Source organism: Sinocyclocheilus rhinocerous, unplaced genomic scaffold (assembly GCF_001515625.1).
Source record: "Sinocyclocheilus rhinocerous isolate Xijiao unplaced genomic scaffold, SAMN03320098_v1.1 scaffold561, whole genome shotgun sequence".
NCBI classification, from domain to species: Eukaryota; Metazoa; Chordata; class Actinopteri; order Cypriniformes; family Cyprinidae; genus Sinocyclocheilus; species Sinocyclocheilus rhinocerous.
The window spans coordinates 641080-665720 of record NW_015641041.1 but is presented as its reverse complement, the minus strand read 5'-3'; the positions used below and the strand labels follow the sequence as shown (position 1 = coordinate 665720).

At 37.1% G+C, this 24641-nt stretch overlaps 1 protein-coding gene across 4 annotated transcripts in view; it reads right to left on the bottom strand.

Moving 5' to 3' along the window:
* The window catches only part of LOC107754338 (epidermal growth factor receptor kinase substrate 8-like protein 2), a 44713-nt gene that overhangs the window by 3383 nt on the left and 16689 nt on the right, over positions 1–24641 (bottom strand). For 2 of the 4 annotated variants that reach the window (XM_016570748.1, XM_016570749.1), the window contains exons 1-17: positions 22020–22207; positions 11048–11112; positions 7906–8067; positions 6088–6237; positions 5845–5924; positions 3825–3934; positions 3674–3738; positions 3391–3517; positions 3158–3246; positions 2785–2859; positions 2180–2328; positions 1705–1852; positions 1563–1597; positions 1341–1446; positions 843–992; positions 689–740; positions 421–598 (exon numbers count right to left, since the gene is read on the bottom strand). In XM_016570748.1, coding sequence (XP_016426234.1) covers positions 421–598; positions 689–740; positions 843–992; positions 1341–1446; positions 1563–1597; positions 1705–1852; positions 2180–2328; positions 2785–2859; positions 3158–3246; positions 3391–3517; positions 3674–3738; positions 3825–3934; positions 5845–5924; positions 6088–6237; positions 7906–8067; positions 11048–11112; positions 22020–22122 — 1844 coding nt within the window. In that variant the 5' untranslated portion in view covers positions 22123–22207. Of the gene's footprint in view, positions 1–420; positions 599–687; positions 741–842; positions 993–1340; positions 1447–1562; positions 1598–1704; positions 1853–2179; positions 2329–2784; positions 2860–3157; positions 3247–3390; positions 3518–3673; positions 3739–3824; positions 3935–5844; positions 5925–6087; positions 6238–7905; positions 8068–11047; positions 11113–22019; positions 22208–23446; positions 23498–24641 lie in introns of those variants that run through there. The other 2 variants (XM_016570751.1, XM_016570750.1) reach the window with 2 other exon arrangements.

Genomic DNA, 24641 nt, shown 5'->3' with positions numbered 1-24641 from the left:
CGGGAAGAAGGAGGCGGGAACCGGCGGACATTTAAACAAACTTTAATAAAATAAACAAACACAAAATGAAAGTAAAGCGGCAGCCCCTCGCGGACGACTGCCGCACACAAAATACAAAATAAACTCCAGGCCTGGTCCTCTCTCGTCTTTCACGGTCGTCCCTCCTCCTTTTTATCCTTCTGGAGCTCCTCCGTGAGACTCGAGACCGGTGAGTGGCGCAGGTGTCGCGCATTAGCAATTCCTCCACCGGCCTCGCTCCGTTCCCACGGCTCTCGGCCCCGCCCCTCTCGTCACAAATACATTCTTTTTATTTTAATATTTTTTCATAGCTTAAGATTGAGTTATCAGTAAAATATATATATTAACACCTACTTTAGAAGACTCAAGGAGTTCTCTGTAAAAGCAATTTATTTGACTCACGGTTTGGAGAAGCCCTTGGCATTGAGCCAGTTGGTGACCTCGGCCAGGTTGGAGTCAAAGGTCAGCGGAACAGCAGACTGACGCACCACTTTAAAGTTCCTCGCAGGCTGTTGAATCTTATTACCGGTGATCAACATGAGCAGCTCATCGTTCACTTTGTCCATCTGTTGAGAGTGACCTGAGAACAGTGATGGAGAAACACGTCAAATACACACTTTCAGATGTTTTCTGATCCAGAACCATCTGCTCATATTTGTCTCAAACTCACTTTTGTCTTTGTCACTGCCCAGTGAGCTGGAGGGCGACTGTCCTCGGTATGACTGCATGAGAGTGGCAGGAAGACAAAATCATAATTAATTAGTATTTTTAATGATCAAAAACGTCTTGTTTTTTGCTGCTTTATAGTGTGTACATGTGTTTACCGGACTATAAGGTGCTCCTGGACTGTATGGCGGGTCAATAAAAGCATGAGGATCCTCCAGTTTTACCACATCCAGGATATTATAGGGCACATATCCCGCCTGTCCGCTTCGGTTCCTCAACTTCCACCACTGCTTATCATCCTCCAACACCTTAAAACACACAGTGGTTAGTTCTTTCTTTCATAACACAACTCAACACAACTTGTATTGCACTCAATTTTGCAAGTGCTATCAAGCTATAAAATGAATGGGCATGGCAGCTCAGATTAGCTCATCTTTTGGGAATTTGATGACAAATGTCTGAGTTCATAATGAGATCTCTGACTATTGAGACTTTGGTTTGTTGGCACAATTTGAGAAACCTTAGAGGAAACATATGAAATTACTATTTTCGCAGGAGACTTGAGTGAAAACTCCATGAGAGCTCAATTTAATCTCATTGCTGTCTTTGAGAAGCACTGTTAAATGTGATTTTTTTTTTTTCCACATTCTTCATACCTCCAGAACTTCATCCTGAAGCACCGACAGCTCGTTTGCATTACGTGCCACAAAGTGGTAGCGGATCTTTGCATACTTGCGAGAAGCAGGAGACGTCGAGAAAGACCTGAAAAAAAAAACATGACCAGCCAAAAAATAAACACAAGAAGTGCCTTTTTTCTAATGTTTACTACAGTTTAAAACCTCAAAGTTACTGAGATACAGATCTGACAACTCACTCACCCGTTTGAAGAGAGCGATGACTGCGATCCAAAGAACTGACATGGAAAAGAGGGAAAAGATGAAATGCATTTAATACAGAGAAGAGATTTTCACACAGAGGAGATCGTGACGGTGTGTTTTAACGCCGATTCATCTCTCTCACCTCTTTCGGTCTGTATTCTGTCTGCACCGGTGCACCGGCGCTCTCCGTCTCCCACGGTGACGAGCGGAACAGTTCCACCGGCGGCTCCCAGCCGTTCCGGAACTTTGGGACATAGAGAGGAGCGCACTGATCTTTCGGCCAATCAGCTCTAAGATGCACAAAGACACACCCAGAATTAAACAACATAGTAAAACATACATGCATTTTTCCATGACTGATGCTAATCAAGAGAATTTATTTATTCATTCATTCATTCTAGAGCGATAACATTAAATATATCCCATAATACTTCATATAATAATAATAATAATAATAATAATATCAGCCATTAAAAAAAACTTAAATTGGTTGTTCATTAGTCAAAACTGCTAAAATAAAAACTTTTCACCAAACATTGGCTGATTACGCAGCTCGATGTATCGGTTTGCCACTAACACACACTCCTGTAACACATCCACAGCGGTTGACTCATCACCTGGGCCGTGTCCAACAGTCTCCCAGCAGCTCAAAGATGGTCATCTCTTTGGGAGTCAGGTGTCCTCTCAGGAAGTCCACTGCGTCCCGGGACAGGTGAGGAGAGATGACCACACGCGGCAGCTCAGGACTGCCACAACTCTGCAATATCTGAATTCACGCAAGTGTTTTTATAATCGAGAGCTGTGTACAGTGTACACATTATGATTGGATGAGGCCTGAATGAGCCATTGCAAAATAACTGTTATACACCATTGCATTCTGTTATTATACCAAACAGGATACTGATGATGGTGGTGATGATGATTATTATTATTACTTCTACTACTAATATATTTCTTGGTGGAACAATACATTATTGTGCTACTATCATTTACAAGAGCATTTCGTTGCCAATGTTTATCTATCTATTCAGGATTATTTATACTTCTATTTGCATTTTTAATTACCTTTTACTTTTTTATTAAATCCAAAAAGTTCTTTTTTTAGTGGTGATATTAGCATTTATTTAGTCTGATGAAACTCTATTCCTAAATTTCTGTTCCGTAATTAACCAATAGAGGTTCATGGTGTGTTTTTATTTTGTGCATGTGTTCAGTTCCTCACCAGTTCCAGAGGTCCAAACAGGAAGTGCACGAGCTCTGCAGCGCTGGGGTTCTGGATGTGTTTCTTCAGTTTGGCCTGTGGAGGGCGCACACAGACCATCAACACACTTCACTCGCTCACATTCTCTTTCATGAAACTGAGCAGAATAAATTTGTGTATTTTATTCGTAAAACAATTCTTACATTTTCACTTGAACTAAAATCAACATTTTGAAATTTGCTATTGTTTCTTCCAGCATGTTGTAATGTTTGAATTCGAGTGCACACATACCAGATGATCTTAAACCACAGCAGTTTTGCATGAGTTAAAACATTGTGTATTTTTGTTTAAGGGCGTTTTCAGTTTAGAAACAACGAGAGAGAGCGAAACCCACCAGCAGATTGAAAGAGAGTTTCAGCTTCTGAAGACAGTCGATAAACTCGCCTTCTGATGGAGGTTTAGCTCGTAGCGTTAGCATTCCCTCTGAAACACACACGACAATCATGTTTGTTTAGCGAAGCATGTAAATGTATTTAAACATTTGTTGTTTTCCTAAATATAAACTAGCTAATAAGTGATTTATCAAAGGAATAAATTAAAGATGTGTTAAATCAAATGCATATGTACCTGCCGGGCCTCTTTTCTTGTTTTTCTTGCTCCTGTTGCGCTGGTTAAGTTGCGCAAAAGCCTCTGCCACTTTATGAAGACGTGCAACAAAGATCTCGATGTCATCTAGAGCGCAGTTCAGGATTTGCTGAATGACAAACAGAGTGAAAACACACGGCCTGAGTTACAGCGTTACGCCTGGTCTGATGTAACCGCGAATCTGATACACTCAATGCTTGAGTGTGTGTGTGTGTGTGTGTGTTTGTGTTTGTGTGGAGATATGCAGTGTTATTCAGGCACTCACCACGTCCTTCTCGATCCGTTGGGCCAGTTTCATATTGGACTCGGGGTCCTGCATCGACAATTCATCTGAGACAAAAACGAAGAGTATTTAAGATCAATGCATTTATTGTAAATGTAAGTACATAAGTGTTTTGTGTATGTGTGTTTGGCACCTTTCATGTCTGTAGCTGCTACGCGACCTTTGACCCCAGGGCCAGGACTTCTAGGCTCAGAGGCCGGGATGATGCTCTCCCGGTGGTGTTTCATCTTTTCTTGGTTCATTCTGATGGAGAAATGAGAGAGAGAATTCATGTGCTCCAAAACTTAATTAGTAGCCTACTTATATTAGTCAGCAACTTTAAAGATGGGTAATTTTGGCTAAGTTTATAATTTGGCCAAAATTACCCTTCTCAGCATGTATTATTTGTTGAGAAGGCTATCTTTGTGTAATGAAAATTGTAATGAGCTCAGATGGAGGACAATGCGGGCAATGTTGATTATAAACAGTTCATTCAACACTAAAAATAATCCAAGTTGGTTTAATCTAACTAAAAACTGACTAGCAACACCTTTACAACCACCTAGCAATACCCTAAAACCACTCAAACACCCCAACAACCACCTAGAAGTGCCCTTAAGACAAAATATAAAATAATCGAAAAGAAGGCTACATATGTGTTTTTGTTGAGCATCATATTTGATACATCATGCGGTTATGATATAGTGAGAATATGGAGCTCATACTCATGGAGGAAAAACACCTCTGTTTTATTCAGAGGCCCAAACTGAGCAAAAATATGCAATTTGGTGCAGTTTCTATTTATATGCCCAAAAAAGATCAAATTCTAATAGCTTGTAATGTAAATCAATGACATTTTTTTAAGAGTATAGCAGACTACTTATATAAAATGCTTATAAATATCAGTTGTCACTCTATATCTCCCAAAAATGTCTCAGTAAGATGATATTAAAATGCTTCAATGATCAAAGCTCTGTAGTTTGTTTATATGTGTAAAACAATGCAATACAATGACAATTGAGAGATGAACATTCATCAAAAGCCTGATGGATCGTATTTGAACTCTCATTTGAGCATGATTTTTCTAAAAGATGAGGTATAGATAATCAAAGTAACTAATCAAGTTACTTAAGTCCAGTAAGTGTTCATCTTGAAATACTACTAACAATATCAAAGTTATTCTCAAGCTTGCTTAATAAAAGTCAGTAAAAAGACTTGTGTACTACAACCTCAAGGAGGATGTTTTTACAATTATACTAAAAGGCCTTTTACTTGCTAGAAAAGTATAAACTATCAATCAGACAATAGAAGGCATGTAGTGTTTTTCAGCAAGGTTTTGGTCATATTGATCATTTAGAGGAATGTGTGTATCAAATATGATACAGTAGACTTTATGGGGTTAAACATCAGAGGAACCCCTTAGCAATGGCCTAAAACTGCCTAAACACCCTAGCCTTTAATGATAGCTCATTTTGGCCAAATTATAGGCTTTGCCTTTCCAGCATGTATAATTTGCAGAGACAAACCCTTAATGCATTGTGATGAGCTCAGGTGGTGGAGAATGCGGGCAATGTTGATTTATATAGAACTAAATCAATGTTAAAATGTGTCAATTGTTTGATCTAATTAATTTACTATTTTACTCAGTATTTGCCTATTTTATGTGAATTGTTTTGTTAGCTTAGCAACATGCTAACTCTAACAAACTATTGAAATCAATTGTGAAATTGTGAATCACCTCTCCTGTGCGCTTCTCATTAGTCACAAGGTTGCATTTCAGTTAAGCTGCCTAAGTAGAGAGCAAGGCAGCTGACTAGGGTATGGAATGGAGCTAATGTGTGTGTGAATAGCTGTACAGTCTACTATCTCTGATGACCCTGGAACTGGTTTTTCAGGAAGAAAATCCCACCGGTTATAAAACACAAGTGTGCATGTGACCAAAGCCCAGTGCTGACACTGTAGCATCCTTAAATAAATGAACAACTATTACACACAACCTTAAAGTAAATGTGGCTGTACTATCTGCTGATCCTGTTACGGACGTCAGTAGATATACAGTGTGTTCAGTGGGTAGAAGTGTTGTGAAACTTGGTGTCAGTCATTCTGGCTAGTAATTAGTTATTTAAAAACCACTCCAGTAGCATTTGTTGGTGTCTATGAGAGCTGGGACTCACTTTAGCGTCTGCGGTCGCATCTTCTTGCCGCATGTGTTGTCTCCCAGAGCGCTATCAATGTCAGCGTGCACCATCTCTGCCTAAAACACAACCACACACACAGTTCCAGTGAAAGCAGCTCTCGGTAGTGCTTATCCTGCAGGGGTGTAAAGGTCCATTTTTTGTAAACTTTTTGTTCATCATTCAGTTATTTCTGGGAGATTATAGAGATGAAATTCACACAGGTTGATAAAGTGGTCTCACCTCCACTTCGTCGCAGTAGAAGAAGTGAATGTCTGGTTTGTGTTGTTCACTGTCCTGACAGACGAGCAGAAGGATGGATGGATATCTGGTCTGGTTCAACAGCGTCTGACAGTGATGGACTGTGGCCAGAGGAAAGATTTCAAGCTCTTCCTGAGATAAAGAAAGGGAAATTAGACTGAACTTCAATATCACCTAACCCTAAAATGATTGTTAACAAAATAGACCAAAAAAAAAAGATAATGTAGTTCAAGTAAATGTATACTGTATATTAAATGTGAAATTTTAAATGTAAAAAAAAAAGAAAAGCGAAAAAGATTAATATAGTATATAAACACATGAAGTACATAAACAAACCTGATTTCCAAAACATAAATGAATTTACTTGGAAATGTTAATGTTTCTCAGAAATATTTTATTTTATTTTAATGAAACTCTCAACAAATAAATTAAAATGAAATAATTTTAAAATGAAATAATTTCTGTAAATATGAAAAAACAAAAGACGCTCACAACCTTCGACCCTGAAAACAATGATTATAATCATTAATGAGGTCAAAGATCTAGTAATGTTGGCATTTATGGTCACATATTACCAGAGTAATGGCGGCACAATCACAATCGATGCACACGGACGAAACGCTCCCTATCCAGTTATTCCAGATCAGATCAGATTTAACTAGGCCATAGGGTTAGAGGAGACTTTGTTCAATGAACAGTTGTGGAACATGCTAATGTCTTCAATCGGTTCTCATTTCCATGATCTCAAGTGTGTTTATTTGTTTAATATTTAATATTTGTTTTATTTAATATGTATTTTTTTTTACTGAACATTTAAGACGCAAATTGGTTTTGAATTAGTAAAAACATGTCAATCCAGTATCATACAGAATTTTCAATGGAAAAAAATGGGCCAGAATTGCTTGAAAAGACATGGCCTAGACGACATCAGTGGAAAAGCGACAGTACATTATGGTTATGTTCACACTGGCACTGACAACCGCATTTTACTTACAGGTGTGAGTCTCGAAATGTCCCGCTCACACAGCAACTTACAGTAGCTTCTCGGATACTGTCTGTATAAACGTGCAACAGGAGTCAAGCCCCTATTCCTTACCAGTAACCATAGCAACAGTGACTAAAGTAATATCAAAGATGGCGACATCCTTAATCATTAATGAGGTCAAAGATCATTGAAAAGTGAAAAAACAAAGTCTTTCTGACAAAACAAGAGACCAATCGAGCCGTGTGTTCATCTGTCAAATCTTCATTAACCTAGAGCAGCTTATATTTGGGAGGAGAGAGAAGCATTTGAGTCGTGCGCTGACTGGAGCGGCTCCGGTGGAGAAAAACTGACTGGATCTAAAACTTTCAGATGACACACAGCTCATTTCTCCGTCACTGTAAGTTATCGAAACCATGAAAACAGGCGACACATGGTAAACAAGCGTTTGTGCAGCAGAGCAGCTTTTTCTCGCACTGTATGATGTTATGAGTCCTGAAAATTTACAGGTGTGAGTTCGGTAACAATGCGGTTGTAACGCCCATAAATTACCATACTGTGTGTTAACGTAACTTTTTATTAAGGACTCAAATACATGACTGACAACTGTATTCTGCTGCTGTGTGAACGTGGCCTATGATGAATGATTACAAAGACAAAAAATATGTTCTTTGCAATAACATACACCAATGAATCATTCACAATAAGAATAGGACCATGGATTAAGAAAGTAAATAATGTCAATTTTGATTTAATATTGACTTTACGAAAGTCTATTTTTTTACCTTTGTGTGCACACAAGGAAAGATCCTGCTCACCTTGGTTTCGGAGTCCAGGAGTTTGATGGATTTGTCCGTCACCTGCAGCAGCATTTCCTGTGTCCAGATTTTGTCTTTGGAGTCCAGCAGCTTCAGCTTCTTAATTGCGTCGTCTACTGTAGCAATGGACTCAGATTTATCCATGATGAACGTAGACAGGTGCTGCAAACACACAAACAAGTGCGTAAGGTCATTGCTAGAACAATGCAAACAAATACGATTCAGTTTTCACATTTCACATCTTTAGGATGGATTGTGGCACTGTCAGTTGTATGTGCATTAAATAAGATATATTAGTGCTATAGTAATGATTTCAGAGCGTTTCATATACAACAACTGAAAAATAAAGGAAAATGGAAATTGAGGAACTTGAGGGAACATAAGTAACCTTTTTTTAAGCATTCATGCATATCACTGCATAAAATGCGCAAAACTGTTGACTTGCTCAGTTATTCAATATTCTCTATACAGTAAATGTCTCACAATTCACTATATGTGGAAAGAGAAAGCAAAAATGAGTGCATTTAGACAGTTCCAGACAATATGGCACACTTTTAAATGTTTTGCATCCCAAATGACCATTTAGGCTCATTCCAAAAAATCAGATTTTAACTGTGGTTTGGATTGGGTTTGTAAACGCAATGTGTTTTTTTTTTTGTTTTTTTGTTTTTTTCCTGTGCCGACTACAAAAACTAAACCGATTTGAGTTTCTTTCCATTTAATTCCATTGCATTCTAGGAGAAAAGGAGATATTAAAGAGATATTACTTGTGATTTTTCAGTAGTAGATAATCAGGTGAATAAATAAACCTACATATTTTCTCTTTCTGAATGTCATTGGGTGTTGCTCATAAAATAATTGATTGTCATTTTGACTGAGTGAGTAATGTTAGCACACGCCTCCTTATAAAATAAATATGATTTTTATATCCACTTCAGCACTTTAACCACACCTCTCTCTGTGTGTGTGTGTGTGTTGGTTGGTGGGTGTGCGTTTACGTGTCACAATACTATGTGACAAAAAGTGATCCCATCAAAAAGAACAAATTATTCAAAGCATTATGCATGATTCATAAGCAGATTAAGTCTTGTCACTAGTTATGTAAGGGAAGGAGATCTCAGCCTGGCTGCTGTGGATTAACCAGACAATCCAACCAAAAACACGTTTAACACGTCTTGATCAGACTCTACCCGGAAGGTGGAAAGACTTCAAAAGGATGTAGTCAACCAACTTTCAACTGCACAAAAAGAAAGTTTAACTTTGCTTGTGTTGGGATGGTTGTCGATGTTTGCACACATACAGTACAATCTGTTTGAGAGAGTAGGTCAGTGGTTTCCATGGAGCTGTTTAAACTCGAGCTAATGGGAATCACTTCAGATCGTTGGTCTGAGGTGATGGACTTCAAAACAGACCAGTATAAACAGTATATACAAGGTTCTTCAGTGGGTTTTAAATTTAGCAGAGAAACTTATTTTTATTAAGAACCACCAAAACACCGTGGTAATGCCCAAAAACACTCAAACCACCTAGCAAGCACCTAGCAATGCCCTAAAACCACTCAAACACCCTAGCAACTACTCAGACTTGCCCTAAAACCACCCAAACACCCTAGCAACGCCCTAAAACCACCCAATCACCCTAGCAACGCCCTTAAACCACTCAAACACCCTAGCAACCACCTAGAATTGCCCTTAAACCACAAAAAACAGCCTTGCAAACACCTAGCAATGCCCTAAAGTGGGGCAGTCATGGCGTAATGGTTAGAGAGTCGGACTTGTAACCCAAAGGTTGGGTTTGAGTCTCCGGTCCGGCAGGGATTGTCGGTGGGGGGAGTGAATGTACAGCACTCTCTTCCAGCCTCAATACCTCGACTGAGGTGAGACCCTTGAGCAAGGCACCGAACCCCCGACTGCTCCCCGGGCACCGCAGCAATATGGCTGCCCACTGCTCCGGGTGTGTGTGCACTTGGATGGGTTAAATGCAGAGCACAAATTCCGAGTATGGGTCACCATAATTGGCCACACGTCACTTCACTTCACTAAAACCACTCAGACACGCTAGCAACTACTCCGACTTGCCCTAAAACCACCCAAACACCCTAAAATTGACCTAAAACCACTCAAAAACCCTAGAAACCACTTAGAATTGCCCTTAAACACTTAAAACACCCTAGCAACCACCTAGAATTTACCTAAAAACCACTCAAACATCTTCGCAATGGCCTAAAACCACTCAAATACCTTATCAAACCATCTAGCAATGCCCTTAAAACACTCAAACATCCTAGCATTGCCTTTAAACTACCTAAACACCCTAGCAACCTCCTAGAAATACCTTTAAAAACAACCCAGGGAACCTCAGCATCTTGGCAGTGAGTTCTACAAGATATTTTCTACGGAAAATGTAAAAATCAAATATTGAACACCACTTTCGAGACATCCTACAGATCTTTAGGCTCTTTTGACCAATTCTCAGAATAATATTCACATTAATTATTAAACCAAAAATATTAAAAGTCTTGCGTGCCTAAACCCAGATTTCTGTGGCATGATGCTTCTAAAATCTCAAGTGTATAAGCATTCAAGACCTTATATGACTGCTGCTGGCAAGGGCATTTATCAACTTTATGCGTGTTTGAGAGCGAGAAAAGGAGATAAGAGAGATGATATAGTCTTTATAATGAGTGAAGGGTGAAAGTGTGGAAAAATAGACCAAGCAAAATGATGCATCCAGATCAGAACAAAGTTCAACAGAACGTCTAGAGTCAGGCCTGGATCAAAGTGTCGTTTGATTAGCACAATGATGACGTACTTGTGCATGGCTAATTCGCTTGTTCTGCTGGGTTCTTTCAGGTTGCGTTGCATAAAATGCATCACTGCATTTTGGCCAGTCAAATTTGAGGACTGTGACTATCCGTTGTATAATGCAGATTTCAGAATGCAGATTGCTTTATCAGTTCAGTTGGAGGTTAACTCGGCAGTGATCAAGTGACCTGACTGCTTTTTTACAATATCAAGTCATCAGTTGGATCGTGTTAAATATTAAACCAAACACTCAGTGGTGAGGTTCAGCTAATCAACAAGCTTAGAGAGAAGAAACAGAATTAAAAGACCCAAGACAAAAAGTTTAGAGTCTCGCTCACCTGCACATGATATTGTGACGTCTCTTGCATGATGACGTTCGAGTTTGAGTACTTCTTTCGTTGCTCTGAAAGAAACAGACACAAACATGGACATATGAGACACTATTCACAGACTTGCTAGAGGAAAAAGACACTATCTGTGTTTTGACTGTTTCCTCGTATGTAAAGTCATTTTTTTGAGAGAGATTCATGCAATGGATATAAATACTCAAGTTGAATGTTCAGACAAAACACAAACTAACCTGAATAGTGCCACATTTTGGCGTAAGAGGACCGTCTAGATCACTTAAAAGAGACGTTTCATGTACACGAACAGAGAAACTGATAAAACACCAGTCAACATTTGCATTATGAACATGAAACACCAAGACACATCAATACAGTTAGCGATACAATGCTTGTTCGCTGTTGTTTATCAACAAAACGAGAAGATTATTTAAAAACCTTCAACTCCTAACAAGAATAAAAATTCTCATTCCTACCTTTCAAACCAATTAATTAAAATTCAACTTCCTGTCTACAAATCTGCGTTAAATATCTCCATGGTTTCACTTGCATAAAAATGTGTTGCCTTCCACCAGTAATGCTACGAACTGATGTACTTACGGGCTGGGAATCGTTTCACCTGCCTCTTTTATTCGAGGTCAAAGGTCAAACCGTGTAACACATGTACCCCCCCACAGTTACATATTAATATTTCTAACGTACTTCAATTCGTTTTTTTTCTTAATATAAACATTTAAATGGTGGCTGTCATAACAAACTTGATGGATTTATTCAAACATAAATTTAAACATTGAAGAACAGTAAAAAATTATAATGAATATGTCATATGGTGCATATATTAAGCAAAATGCCCCTCTCTACAGTTTATTTTTCTATCTGACTAATGAGTTTATGGTCACCGAATATGTTTTTCTGAGGTAAATGTGACGTTACGTGACATTGTTTAGAAGCCGTTATATTGACGTCTTTGCGCTCGTATGTAAAGTCATTTTTTTGAGAGAGATTCATGCAATGGATATAAATACTCAAGTTGAATGTTCAGACAAAACACAAACTAACCTGAATAGTGCCACATTTTGGCGTAAGAGGACCGTCTAGATCACTTAAAAGAGACGTTTCATGTACACGAACAGAGAAACTGATAAAACACCAGTCAACATTTGCATTATGAACATGAAACACCAAGACACATCAATACAGTTAGCGATACAATGCTTGTTCGCTGTTGTTTATCAACAAAACGAGAAGATTATTTAAAAACCTTCAACTCCTAACAAGAATAAAAATTCTCATTCCTACCTTTCAAACCAATTAATTAAAATTCAACTTCCTGTCTACAAATCTGCGTTAAATATCTCCATGGTTTCACTTGCATAAAAATGTGTTGCCTTCCACCAGTAATGCTACGAACTGATGTACTTACGGGCTGGGAATCGTTTCACCTGCCTCTTTTATTCGAGGTCAAAGGTCAAACCGTGTAACACATGTACCCCCCCACCCCCCGCATCTATGACTTCAATATCATATCATTGTTTGTTTTACAGCAGTCCTATAAATCAGCTCAGCGCCGCGTGTTTTACAAAACACTCGACATCACGTTTGCTTTAGCTTGTTAAGACGGATCAACTCAAACAAACTGTAGTGCTCATATGTTGCTTTTTTTTGGCTCAGGAGAGTTTTGATTGCAAACTTCGGCAAATCTGAACAAGTTTGAGCCATTCTTGAGATCTCATCTGATCTCTATAAAGCAAACGAGTCTTTTTGTGAGGAAAAACATCAGACGTCTCTCTTAAGCAAACACTTGACGACTACAGTAAATGGATCATTTAAGGTTTAAAAGCCGTTTAACAGACGTATTAAGTTTAGTTCAAGGTTAAAGAGCAGAATCAAAGGCGATTCTCTCTTGAAAACATGTTTTAGCGTTGAACTATGTTTATGGTGTTCTTTTGAGGTCAAATTACGGCTCACTTTAAGAATGCTAATAACAAGGTTGTTTAAAATAGTTACATATAACATGGTATGGACGGGTGGCATGTTGTCATGAGGACACAAATTTGTGTAATGACATGGGTATGACATACAGTGGGTACGGAAAGTATTCAGACCCCCTTAAATTTTTCACTCTTTGTTATATTGCAGCCATTTGCTAAAATCATTTAAGTTAATTTTTTTTCCTCATTAATGTACACACAGCACCCCATATTGACAGAAAAACACAGAATTGTTGACATTTTTGCAGATTTATTAAAAAAAAAAAACTGAAATATCACATGGTCCTAAGTAATCAGACCCTTTGCTCAGTATTTAGTAGAAGCACCCATTTGATCTAATACAGCCATGAGTCTTATTGGGAAAGATGCAACAAGTTTTTCACACCTCGATTTGGGGATCCTCTGCCATTCCTCCGTGCAGATCCTCTCCAGTTCTGTCAGGTTGGATGGTAAACATTGGTGGACAGCTTCTTTTAACTTACCTTCGGATGTTTAGTCATGTTTATTTTGTGCTGAGGCTGGTATTAATGTGGAGGAGATGATCAGTTCACGTGCGCCTCGCGCTGCCGCGTCTGTTGAACTGAAGCGCTACAGCGATGTCACTTCATATTGAACTGCGCCAAAACGGCATCGATATATTGGATGGGAGTTACGCTTCAATGTTCCATCCATTAACTGAAAACAGGCTAGAATAATCGATTCTTAGGATTTAAGAATCAATATCGTTCCTTAAAAATGAGAATCGATTAATATCGAGATATCGATATTTTTTACCTAGCCCTAGAGGATACTGCCTGTGTCCCCGTAATTCAAAAGACTTAAAAACATACTAAATGGTGTGTTTTTTTTTGTGTGTGTTTTTTATTCTAAAAATGCACAGTTTTCTGTGAGGGGAAAGGTTTAGGTGTAGGGCAATAGAAAATACAATTTGTACAGTATAAAAAACATTATGCCTATAGAGAGTCACTGTAAACCACCAATACCAACGTATGTGTGTGCACTCTCCAAAAAAAAGGTACAAAAGCTGTCACTAGCGTGGTTTCTTTACAAAAGGTACACTTTTGTACCTTTTAGGTACTAATATGTACTAGTACTCCAGTCTACAGTGTCACATGATCCAAAATCATTCTACATTAAACAATTTAATGCATCCTTGCTAAATAAAACTCTTATTTCTTTCAAAAGAACTCCTTCTTTTGAACAGAAGTGTATACATTACTATATACGTTAATATTTGATATTCACTTTAATATACATAATATATTTGCACAAATATTATATACCATTGTTGCACTAACATATGCAGCTAAGCCAATCTAACACATTTTGTCATGCCAATAAAGTACATTAAACGGAAACTGAATTGAGAGATAGCGGGAGAGGGTCATCGGCCTGTGTGGATCTCTGGGGTTAAGCGACCAGAGCTAATCATTACCACTAAATGAGCACGCGTTCTTATCAGCTGCTTTACGGGATCACATATCAGAGCTAAATTCTTTCACACCCCTCCTCCAGCACATCCTCCCCTTATCTCTCTCTCCATCTCTCCAGGAAGTCTTCTTCACACTCTTTTCTCTCTTCCTGCTGGATGGAGAGAGTCCTAACAGACCAGCACGGCGTCTTTGTGAAAGTCGAGCTGTGTGCATGAGTTATTCATGTCTGACATTTACTCCAAACGCTTCGCAGCTTGTCGACAGCTCGCAACGAGGGAGATCATTGGGATCGCACGGGATGAACTCCAGCCTCTCACGATTCTGGGTTGACAATAATTGTCATGCTAATTTAACACTAGCAATTAACACTCACACTCAGAAGAACCTCAACTGGCTTTTCTAGTAACCGGAGCTCCACCAAAGAAAATCACCAATGTCATCTCTTTATTATCTCATTTGTATCTAGTGAACTCAAATATTTCTCATTAAATGATTCACATTCATTTTATAGCTCTATACTCTTACTGTACAAAAATTACTAATTCACTTGTGACTTGTTTTGTTTTGTTTGTTTTATTTCTTTTAAGGAGATATAAGAGAAACATTTGAGACAAAGTTACTTAAATGTACTTTTTAAATTATTTAAATCAAATAAAAAAATACTATTTACTATTTATACTATTATTTTTAAAAACACTTTTTAGTATTTTTGTCTTGTTTTCCAGTAAAAACATCTAAACATTCTTAAATCAAGAATTTTATTTCAAATGCAAAGAGACGTCAAGTATTATGTCTTGTTTTCTGGTCACTTAAAAATTAAGTGAGTTTACACTTAAAACAAGAAAAAAATATCTGCCAATGAAGTCAGAAAAATAAACGTAACTGAAAGGGTTTTAAGCATAAAGTCTCGTAATTTTGATAAGATATAGAGTCTTGTTTTCTGAAACTGTTGCTTCTCAAGTAAGTGTATCTTGATTTAAGAATATTTAGATGTTTCACTGAAACAACAAAACAAAAATACTGAGCACATTTCTTCTCTAAAGTTAATTTTTCTGGCAGATATTCGCTCTTCTTTTAAGCATAAAGTCACTTCATTTTAATACGTCTTGTTTTCTGAAAAAAAAAAATCGTAAATATATCTTAATATTAAGAAGGTTTAGATGTTTTACTGTAGACAGACCTATTTTTTCCAGTGTAAAGTTGTTTCCAATAGATTTTAGGTTTGACAAAGTATGACAGAAGCACATTTCTTCTCACAATATTCATACTTTCCAACCTCAGTTTGCAACCTGATGGCACTTTACAGCACATAAACTTCCTACCTGGTCTCATGGCATAAATGTACCTGGGGGCACTTTTTAGCGAGACGCGAAATACGTACCAATAACTACATATCACTGCATTGTAAACTTCAGTTCAAACAAGAATAAACGATGGCCTTCGGTAGAAAATCTCTCCGCCGGAAACCTTTGACCCTCAAACACAAGCATATTTGCACTCACACACACACACCGTCAGGCAAGCGCTGTCCTAACGTGACTGCTGGAGGTCCAGTAACACAATCTGTCTCACCTCTCTGTCACTCAGCATCTCTCACCTCTGCATGTCTCTCACCTGTCTCTCTTTCACAACATGCACAGCTGTCTTTCTGTTTAACTTTCTTTCTTCTGTTGAACAGTGAAAAGGGAACTGTGTCCAGACAACTTAAATTTTATTGTATAGACAAAATTAAACACAGAGACATTTAAAAATATCTTCGTTTATTCTGCAAAAAAATTTGGAATGACATGAAGGTCAATAAAAGATGACAGAATTTATATTTTTATGTGAACTTTCTTTAAAAGAAGTTTGAAACACTCATTTGTTTTATATTTACAATACTGTTCAAAATGTAGGGGTCTTTTTTCCCCTTCATTTTCATTGTAAGAATTATTGTAATTACTGTTTAAAACTCCAAGAAATAAAATATTCAATAAATTAAATTAAATTTTAAAAAGTAATTTATTCCTGTGATGCAAAGCTGAATTTTCAGCATCATTACTCCAGTCTTCAGTGTCACATGATCCTTCAGAAATCATTCTAATATGACAATTTGCTGCTCAAGAAACATTTATTATCATTATAAATATTGAAAAGAGTTATGCTGCTTAATGTTTTTATGGAAATCATGATAATTTTTTCAGGATTCTTTGATGAATAGAAAGTTTAATGGAATAGCATTTATTTGAAATAGAAATATTTTGTAACTTTATACATGTCTTTACTGTCACTTTTGATCAGTTGAATGCATTCTTGCTGAATAATAGCATTCATTTCTTTAAAAAAAATCTTACTGAATATAGTGTATATTTAAAGTTTTCCAAACGCCAACCTATTTTTTCAACCAGTTGTCATATAAAAACAGTTTTCACCCATTCCTGATGGTCCCGGTTGAGATTTTTTAATAGTTACATATTCTTTTTCCTTCATAAATACATCACAGATGTAAAATAGGTTGCAAATATGGTCTCATGTCACAAACAGCAACAATCTAAATGAACTGTTGCCATCAAGACAAACTCAATCCCCTCCGCAGGTACAACCTGTCGTGATGCTGCCATGCCAAACGGCTACAGTGTCCCATCTGGAAACAATTCAGGGAACGCCATCTGTTACACATGGGCCACAACAACCACACCTACAAACACACAGAGCATCCTCTGTGCTCACAGTTTCAAAGCACCATTCTAACATGCAGAGTCAACAGTTTATATATTAAACCACATGGGTGTTGCATTATTGTGCAGTTGCTAGGGTGTTTTGGGTGGTATGGAAAATAATTTAGGCAGTATGGTCATTTTTGTCGTATGGGGTGAGTGATCTCTAACCATCACCAGCACAGATCCTGACCAATCAGAAAATCCAAAAGAAAGGAAAAATGTACAGAAGGTGAAAGCAAATGAGAGAAGCAGCAGAAGGCTATGGAAGCCCTTTTCTGCCACAGGATAAAAAATAAAATAGGCGATTGTGACTTTTTTTTTTATCTTGTAATTCTGAGAAAAAAGTCAGAATCGTGAGATATAAACTCAAAATTCAGTTTTTTTCGCACAATTCTGAGTTTGCATCTTGCAATTCTACGTTTATACCTCGCAATTCTAAGTTTATACCTCGCAATTGTAAGTTTGCAGCTCACAATCGAAAGTTTACATCTCACAACTCTAAATTTATATCTCGCAATTGTAACTTTACGCAATTTAAATGTACACAATTCTGAGTTTACATCTTGCAATTCTAAATTTAAATCGTGCAATTCAAAATTTACATTTCGCAATCGTAAGTTTACATCTCAACTTTAAATTTACATCTTGTAATTGTTAATTTACATCTCGCAACTCTAAATTTACATCTCGTTATTCAAATTTACATCTCGCAACTGTAAGTTTACCTCTTGCAACTCTGTTTACATCTAGCAATTCTGTTTTCTTTGTTTCCACCACAAAACAAAAATAAAGGAAATGACTTTTTTCTTTTTTTTTTTTCTTTTTTTTAATCTCACAATTCCAACTGTTCTTCTCAGAATTTCAAGTTTACATCTCCTATTTGTGACTTAACATTTGTAACCTTTTTTCAGAATTACGAGAAAAAACATCCAAATTGTGTGATATAAGCTCAGAATTGCAAGAAAAGTCAGAATTGTGAGAAAGTCATTGTACTATAAAAACATCCTGTAAGTTTCAGAACTCAAAACTTTCTCGTTGGTCTAAAAACAGCTTATGTTGAAGCCAATCTGACAAAACGACAGCTTGTGGAATGTGACACTTTATGATGTAATAGTGTGGCTAAACCCCGCCTCCACAGAAGATCATCAACGCCTGCTTCGACATCACTGTCTGTTTAGCCCCGCCCACCGATTCTACATCACTGTCTGTTTAGCTCCACCCACCAATTCACGCATGTAGTGTAAATAACGAGAGAGGCAAACGCAGGTCTACACAGAAACCAAACGATAAAGATGACTCCAAAGACAACAAGACGCTGTTCAGATCCAGACCGCATCAGTAAGAACTCGGTCCTTTGTTCACATTATTTTACCACTGATTCGTTTACAAACAAGGCACAATTCGGCGCAGGATTTTCAGAAAGATTGAAACTAAAAGACGATGCTGTGCCAAATATATTGGATCGACAGTAATGTAGCAGCACACAAGTGTGAGTAACTGTTTTTATTACGTGTTTACTATTGCTTTGCTATTACAGATCATTTGATTTGTACTGAGTATTTATGCGTTTTTAACCTAAATCACAGCAGCGTCCATCTATGAAGGATGAAGGCTGTCAAAAATACACAACTGTTAGCCAATCATAGCAGTGGGCGTTTACTTCCAAGTCTACAATCACCACACCAGTTCAAACAGAGCGTTCTGATGAGGGGGTCAAAACTGGACAGAAAATAGCCTATTACTTCTAAATTATGATGTTTTTTGATGTAAAAATCTTGATAACATTATAAGTGGACCATAGAGAACAGTACAAAATAATAAAAAGGCAGTTCATGACCCCTTTTTAAAATCCCATTAGAGAAACAGGCTTCCATAGAAAGCAAACTAGATTTAACATATTACATTACTGTTTACAGGAGTCCAGCAGTTGTAATGCTGTCCTGAGCCAGTCAATCAGACAATGTCTTTCACTCATTTATCTGTGATTGTGTGATAAGTGTATGGGGTTTGAAGTGTTCCAGATCATTTGCATGGTCTCTTTGCCAACATGATGCTGCTGATTTTTTATTTATTTTTTTTGCATTGACTGGTTTGCAGAGGGCTGATGGGAAGTGAGGTTTAAACCGAGTACACGACACAATAAAACCAAACCACGGGAACAGATTTAAAGGCACGGCTTAGTGCGTATGAGCAAACAGAAATGCGAAACTTTGCAAGAGCATCAGGTTTGACTCTGCATGTGTGCATTTGTGTTCCCTTGGCAGGACTGTGTACCATCCCATGGGTCATTGCCAGAGTGCAGAACACAAAAACATAAAAAAATTTTGTGTCTGTGATGTAAGACTCAGGTGCATAAATGCACACACACATAAACACACGGGTGAATTGCACAAAGCCTATAAAGAACATGCCCTGGTCATATTTCATTTCAATCTCTAAAGACATAAGAAATGATCATTTGCATAAATTATTGCTTTGTGACTTTTATGCTACTTTTTTTTTTAATCAATGCAAAATATTTTTATTCTCATTACTGTAATGCAAAAATATTATTTATAATAATAATTTATGTAAATAATTTGCATTATTTACCCTATATTATTTATTCATTCTGATGATTTTATGAATTTATTACCCCATATGGGGAAAAAAATCTCAAATCATCTTGATATAATAAAAGTATAACTTGAGAATCCTACTATAATCATGAGAATTATTCAAAAAGAAAACATCCAATTGCATGGCCGTAATGAGAATGTTTTTGCATTATGATAATGAAAATTTGGTTAAATTTGTAAAATCTCAAAATAAAAAAATTATATTAAAATATTTAGCATTATGACTTTTTATGCAACTCTTTTTTTTTTTTATCAATGCAAAACATTTCTACTCTCAATATTGTAATGCAAAAATAATGATATATTATTTAATCTGTATATTTTTATTTGTTTGTTTGTTTGTTTTTTCTGATGTTTTTATAAAAAAATTTACCCTATGGGGAAAAAAATCTCAAATTCCATGTAACAAAAGTATTTGAGAATCTGACTGAGAATCCAATGGCAATCATGAGAATTATTCAAAAATAAAAACATCCAATTGCATTACAGTAAGGAGATTTTGAACATTTGGTTGCAAATTTGCTTGTGTCATGAAAATAATGTTCTAAATCTTAAAAATAGGCTTTGTTTTCTTTAAGCAAAATATAAGTTCTAATTATTTTCTCATGAGTTTGGGGTGAAATATGAACTGGACATGTTTGTCTTGCGATTCTAGCTTCAGCTAGTATTACTGTACAGTAGGTGAACACCTTCCAAAGCCCATCAGTCAACTGTCAAAACACTGTAACGGTTTCTCTCTCAGCCTCATTACAATAAGCCATTAACCAAAGGCCCTGGGAAACGAGAAATGTGATTCAGAGCAGGAAGGATCTCTCTAGCGTCTTCTGCATGTTGCCCTCTCTTACTTTCATTCTCGTTTTCTCTAAAGCTCAAAAGCCTCTTTTATGTACAAGTCAGACCGGGTTGAGCACACGCCCCCTTTTTCCAGACACACCCGACTGGGCACAGAGGCAGACTGTGTGTATATTTAGGATGAGATGCACACCCCCGGAGACACACACACACCTAGTCGTCATGACGACAGGCGTATGATAAACATCGTGCTCCATGCATTTATTTAAAGTTGGCATTATTCAAATTCAGCACTCATGTCTCCACAATTCGCAGTAAGAAAGTCCGTTTATGACTATATAAGTATATATATATATATATATATATCTGCTCTAAAAAATAAAGGTTCTTTGCATCGATGGTTCCATGAACCTTTAACATCCATAGAACCCTTACATAAAGTAAATGGTTATAAGTGATTTCTCTGTCACTCATGACCTCAATAGTGTGAGGTCAATCTGAAATATCCTGGCACACTCATTTGATAGGGAAATGTCTGATTGTTATGGTTTAGCTGAATCGCAGTGAGGTCTGTGAGTGTGTGTGATGCTCATGCAAATGTCCTACTGTACGACCAGCGCGTTTACATATCGTACAGTGACATGCTGACTGTCAGTTCAAAGGACACAGGAAACAGGATGTGACATCATAGAGGGAAGAGCCATAGAAAAATACACACAATAAACTACATCATATACACAACTACATCACAGGTAAACATCGAGCCTTATTCATGAAATACAAGCTGAATGAATTTAAATCATTCATAAAACTGTTCTTATGTGAAATGTTACACTTATTTCAGTGGAAAAATTAGCAAAAGACTGAATTTAAAAACAAGTATTTTATTTGTTTCATAAATAAGGCCCATTATATTTGCTTTAGCAGATCATGTTTTAACGTATATAAAAACATGTTAAAGGTGGATGTTAAAAGAGCTATTTAATTTTATATATGTAAAGTAAAATAAAATCTATTAATTATTCAAAGTAGAATATTTCATTTTATTTAAAAATGAGTATTTGTTGTTTTTTCCATAAATAATGTTCCTTATATTCGTTTTAGCACATAACTTCTCACCCTAACATCTTAATAAAGTGTAAATAACATGTTAAAGGTGCTGTTAGCTATTTTATTTCATATATTTAAAGTAAAACAAATCATTTATTTTATTCTACTTAAAGTAAAATAAAAATTTGTATTTGAAGTAAAATATTTTATTTTTTTATTTTATATTAAAAATGAGTGTTTGTTTAATAAATAAGGCTTATTATATTTGTTTTAGCAGATAGTTTCTAGCATTTTTAGCAAATTTTACCATAACGACTTAATAGTGTACAAGATAGATTGCTCACAGCACCTTTAATTTACAAATAAATGTGATGTTTACTTACCGAACAGGGTTTTGGCACTGATCTTGCTGTCCGATCTGGCCACCCCACTGCAAAGAAGAGCAAAGGAGGATGAGGAGGGTGGAGGACGATGTCTGCTCTTCATTACTTTACAGTCTTTAGTTTTGATTAAAATACTCGGTACACACTCAGTGTCCTGGTCTAATGTGAACACTGGACACAGACTGAGCAAGACTGATTAGAAAGATCTACAGGTTGTGAGAGCATATGGGAGTGAGGGAAGGGGGTATGAGAGAGAGAGAGAGAGACAGGTTGTTTCCAACAGGGCAAGAAAGGCAAACATTCCCAAACAGTGCTGCTCTGTTAACTGTAATACACACACACACACACACAATCTCACAAAAAAATCACTAACTACGGGATGTTTGGTTAGGTGTGTGTAGGTCCTAAAAAACATTAGTAAAAGCTACATTCTTTTTACATGCATATAATGCCAGAAGCATGCTATTTGAAAGTGCACAAATGCATTGAGCTACTGCAGTGTAACCACGCTGTCCTCTTATGTTTCGTAATACACCGCACTACGAAGGTAATTACAGTTTGAAATATTTCCCAAAAATGAAAAAAAATTACTGTTTAAAATTTATTGTACTCACCCTCAATGATAAAAACATCACAATAATCCACAAGTAATCCACACCACTCCAGTCCATCAGTTAATGTGTTGTGAAGTGAAAAGTTTAAAAGCATGTTTGTAAGTTTGTTATTACAGTGTTTTCACTACAAAACCATCACTTCTGGTCAAAATATGAGTCCAAAATCCATAATAATGTTTCCTCCAATGAACGAGTCCATCTACTGTTGTTATCTCACATTAAAATCCACAAGCATATTTGTTTAGATCTGTTTTGGTCTGTTTTTGCCTGTAAACGGTGTTTGATTTGTGCACATTTCTCTCCTGATTCAGACGAGACAACTTTTTCACTGGAGAAAGCAATATTATGGATAGAGCTGGAAGCGACGGTTTGAAGCAAAAACACGCAACTTTTCATTTGAGAAGATGTTAACTGATGGACTGGAGTGGTGTGGATTACTTGTGGATTATTGTGATGTTTTTATCAGCTGTTTGGACTCTCATTCTGACGGCACCCATTCACTGCAGAGGATCCACTGGTGAGCAAGTGATGTAATGCTACATTTCACCAAATCTGTTCTGATGAAGAAACAAACTCATCTACATCTTGGATGGCCTGAGGGTGAACACATTTTCAGCCAATTTTCATTTTTGGGTGAACTATTCCTTTAATTAACTTGCTCAGTGAGATGCTATTAAAAATGGTGTACTCACATTGCATTATAAATTGAGCTTTCACACATTATGAAATTCAAAAACATGAAGTTGAGCTTGCATGGTTAGAAGCGACCAAGTTCAACCGTGTATACGAGTATGATTCGAGTTTGAGACTTACTTGCTTGCTTTTGTTGGGGTCCCCAAAGCATTCATGTTCTACTACATCCACCTGCAACAAAGAGAGACAGGCAGAATACGTCATTAACATCAAACTCCACCACAGGAAATGAAACACAGCACAGGAATTACAGTAAAACCAAACATCATTTTTGACTCTTTAACTGCCTCTTTAATTTTTCACACACTGTCAGTTTACTTTGTCTTAATCTCTCACTAAACACTGTGCTATTTTTGTTTTCCACGCCTCCACCCTTCTCTCTTTCAAAGGCCTTTCCATTGTTTCTTTCTTGCTCTGTCCTGGCCGCTGTGAATAATTCATCTCTGTGTGACTCTTGAGGCATATGACTCCTTTGAAGAACTGTAAAAGCATCAAACAGAGCATGAACTGACTCTGCATCCTGTCTGCAATTTGCTCAGCTCTTGAATAATCAATATGCATGTATTATTTTTTTCAAACAGTCCAATTTAAGCTTAAAAAAAATTATCTTTCTAATCACTCAATGTCTATTAAAGTAACATTAAACTTCTCGTAATTTGAGAAGAACGCTATTAAGCGTTAGCATAATGTTTTAAAATACATCATGCCATCCACATTATTTGACTTATTCAAAACTAAAAACTGATACATTTAGGAATTATTAGTCATTTTTGTAGGGGGGAAAAATCTTCAACAGTTCAAATAATGTTGTACCAAGAATGTTTTCTCATTTCACTGTGAGAACTTGCATTAAAGGCAGAGTAAGTGATTTTTCAAAAACACTTTAGAAAACTGATTCGGGCCGAATCGCAAAACAAACTTGTAGCCAATCAGCAATAAGGGGCGTGTCTACTCGTGATGTGGAGGAGAGCGCGTTCAGTGCATGGGACGGACATTAGCCGAGCCGAGCGACAGAAAGATAGAGATGGCGGATAAAAAACAAAAGAGGAAAACGTCTGCGGAACGATAAGGCAAGAAGTAGGACCCGTGTAAATATTTGGATCAGCTTTCCAGCGCTGGAGAGAAATCAAGGAGCGGAGGCCTGCGATCGGACCCCGAGGTTGCTTTGTTTCTTCTCAATAGGTGAGTAACACCGTGCCTACAACAGCTAAAGTCTGCCTACACTCGACGCGATCAAACGACCGTTGAAAACCATTTGAAATTTGTGTCAGCACGTCATAAATAGAACCCGGCAGCAGTTTTCTGTCGGGAATTT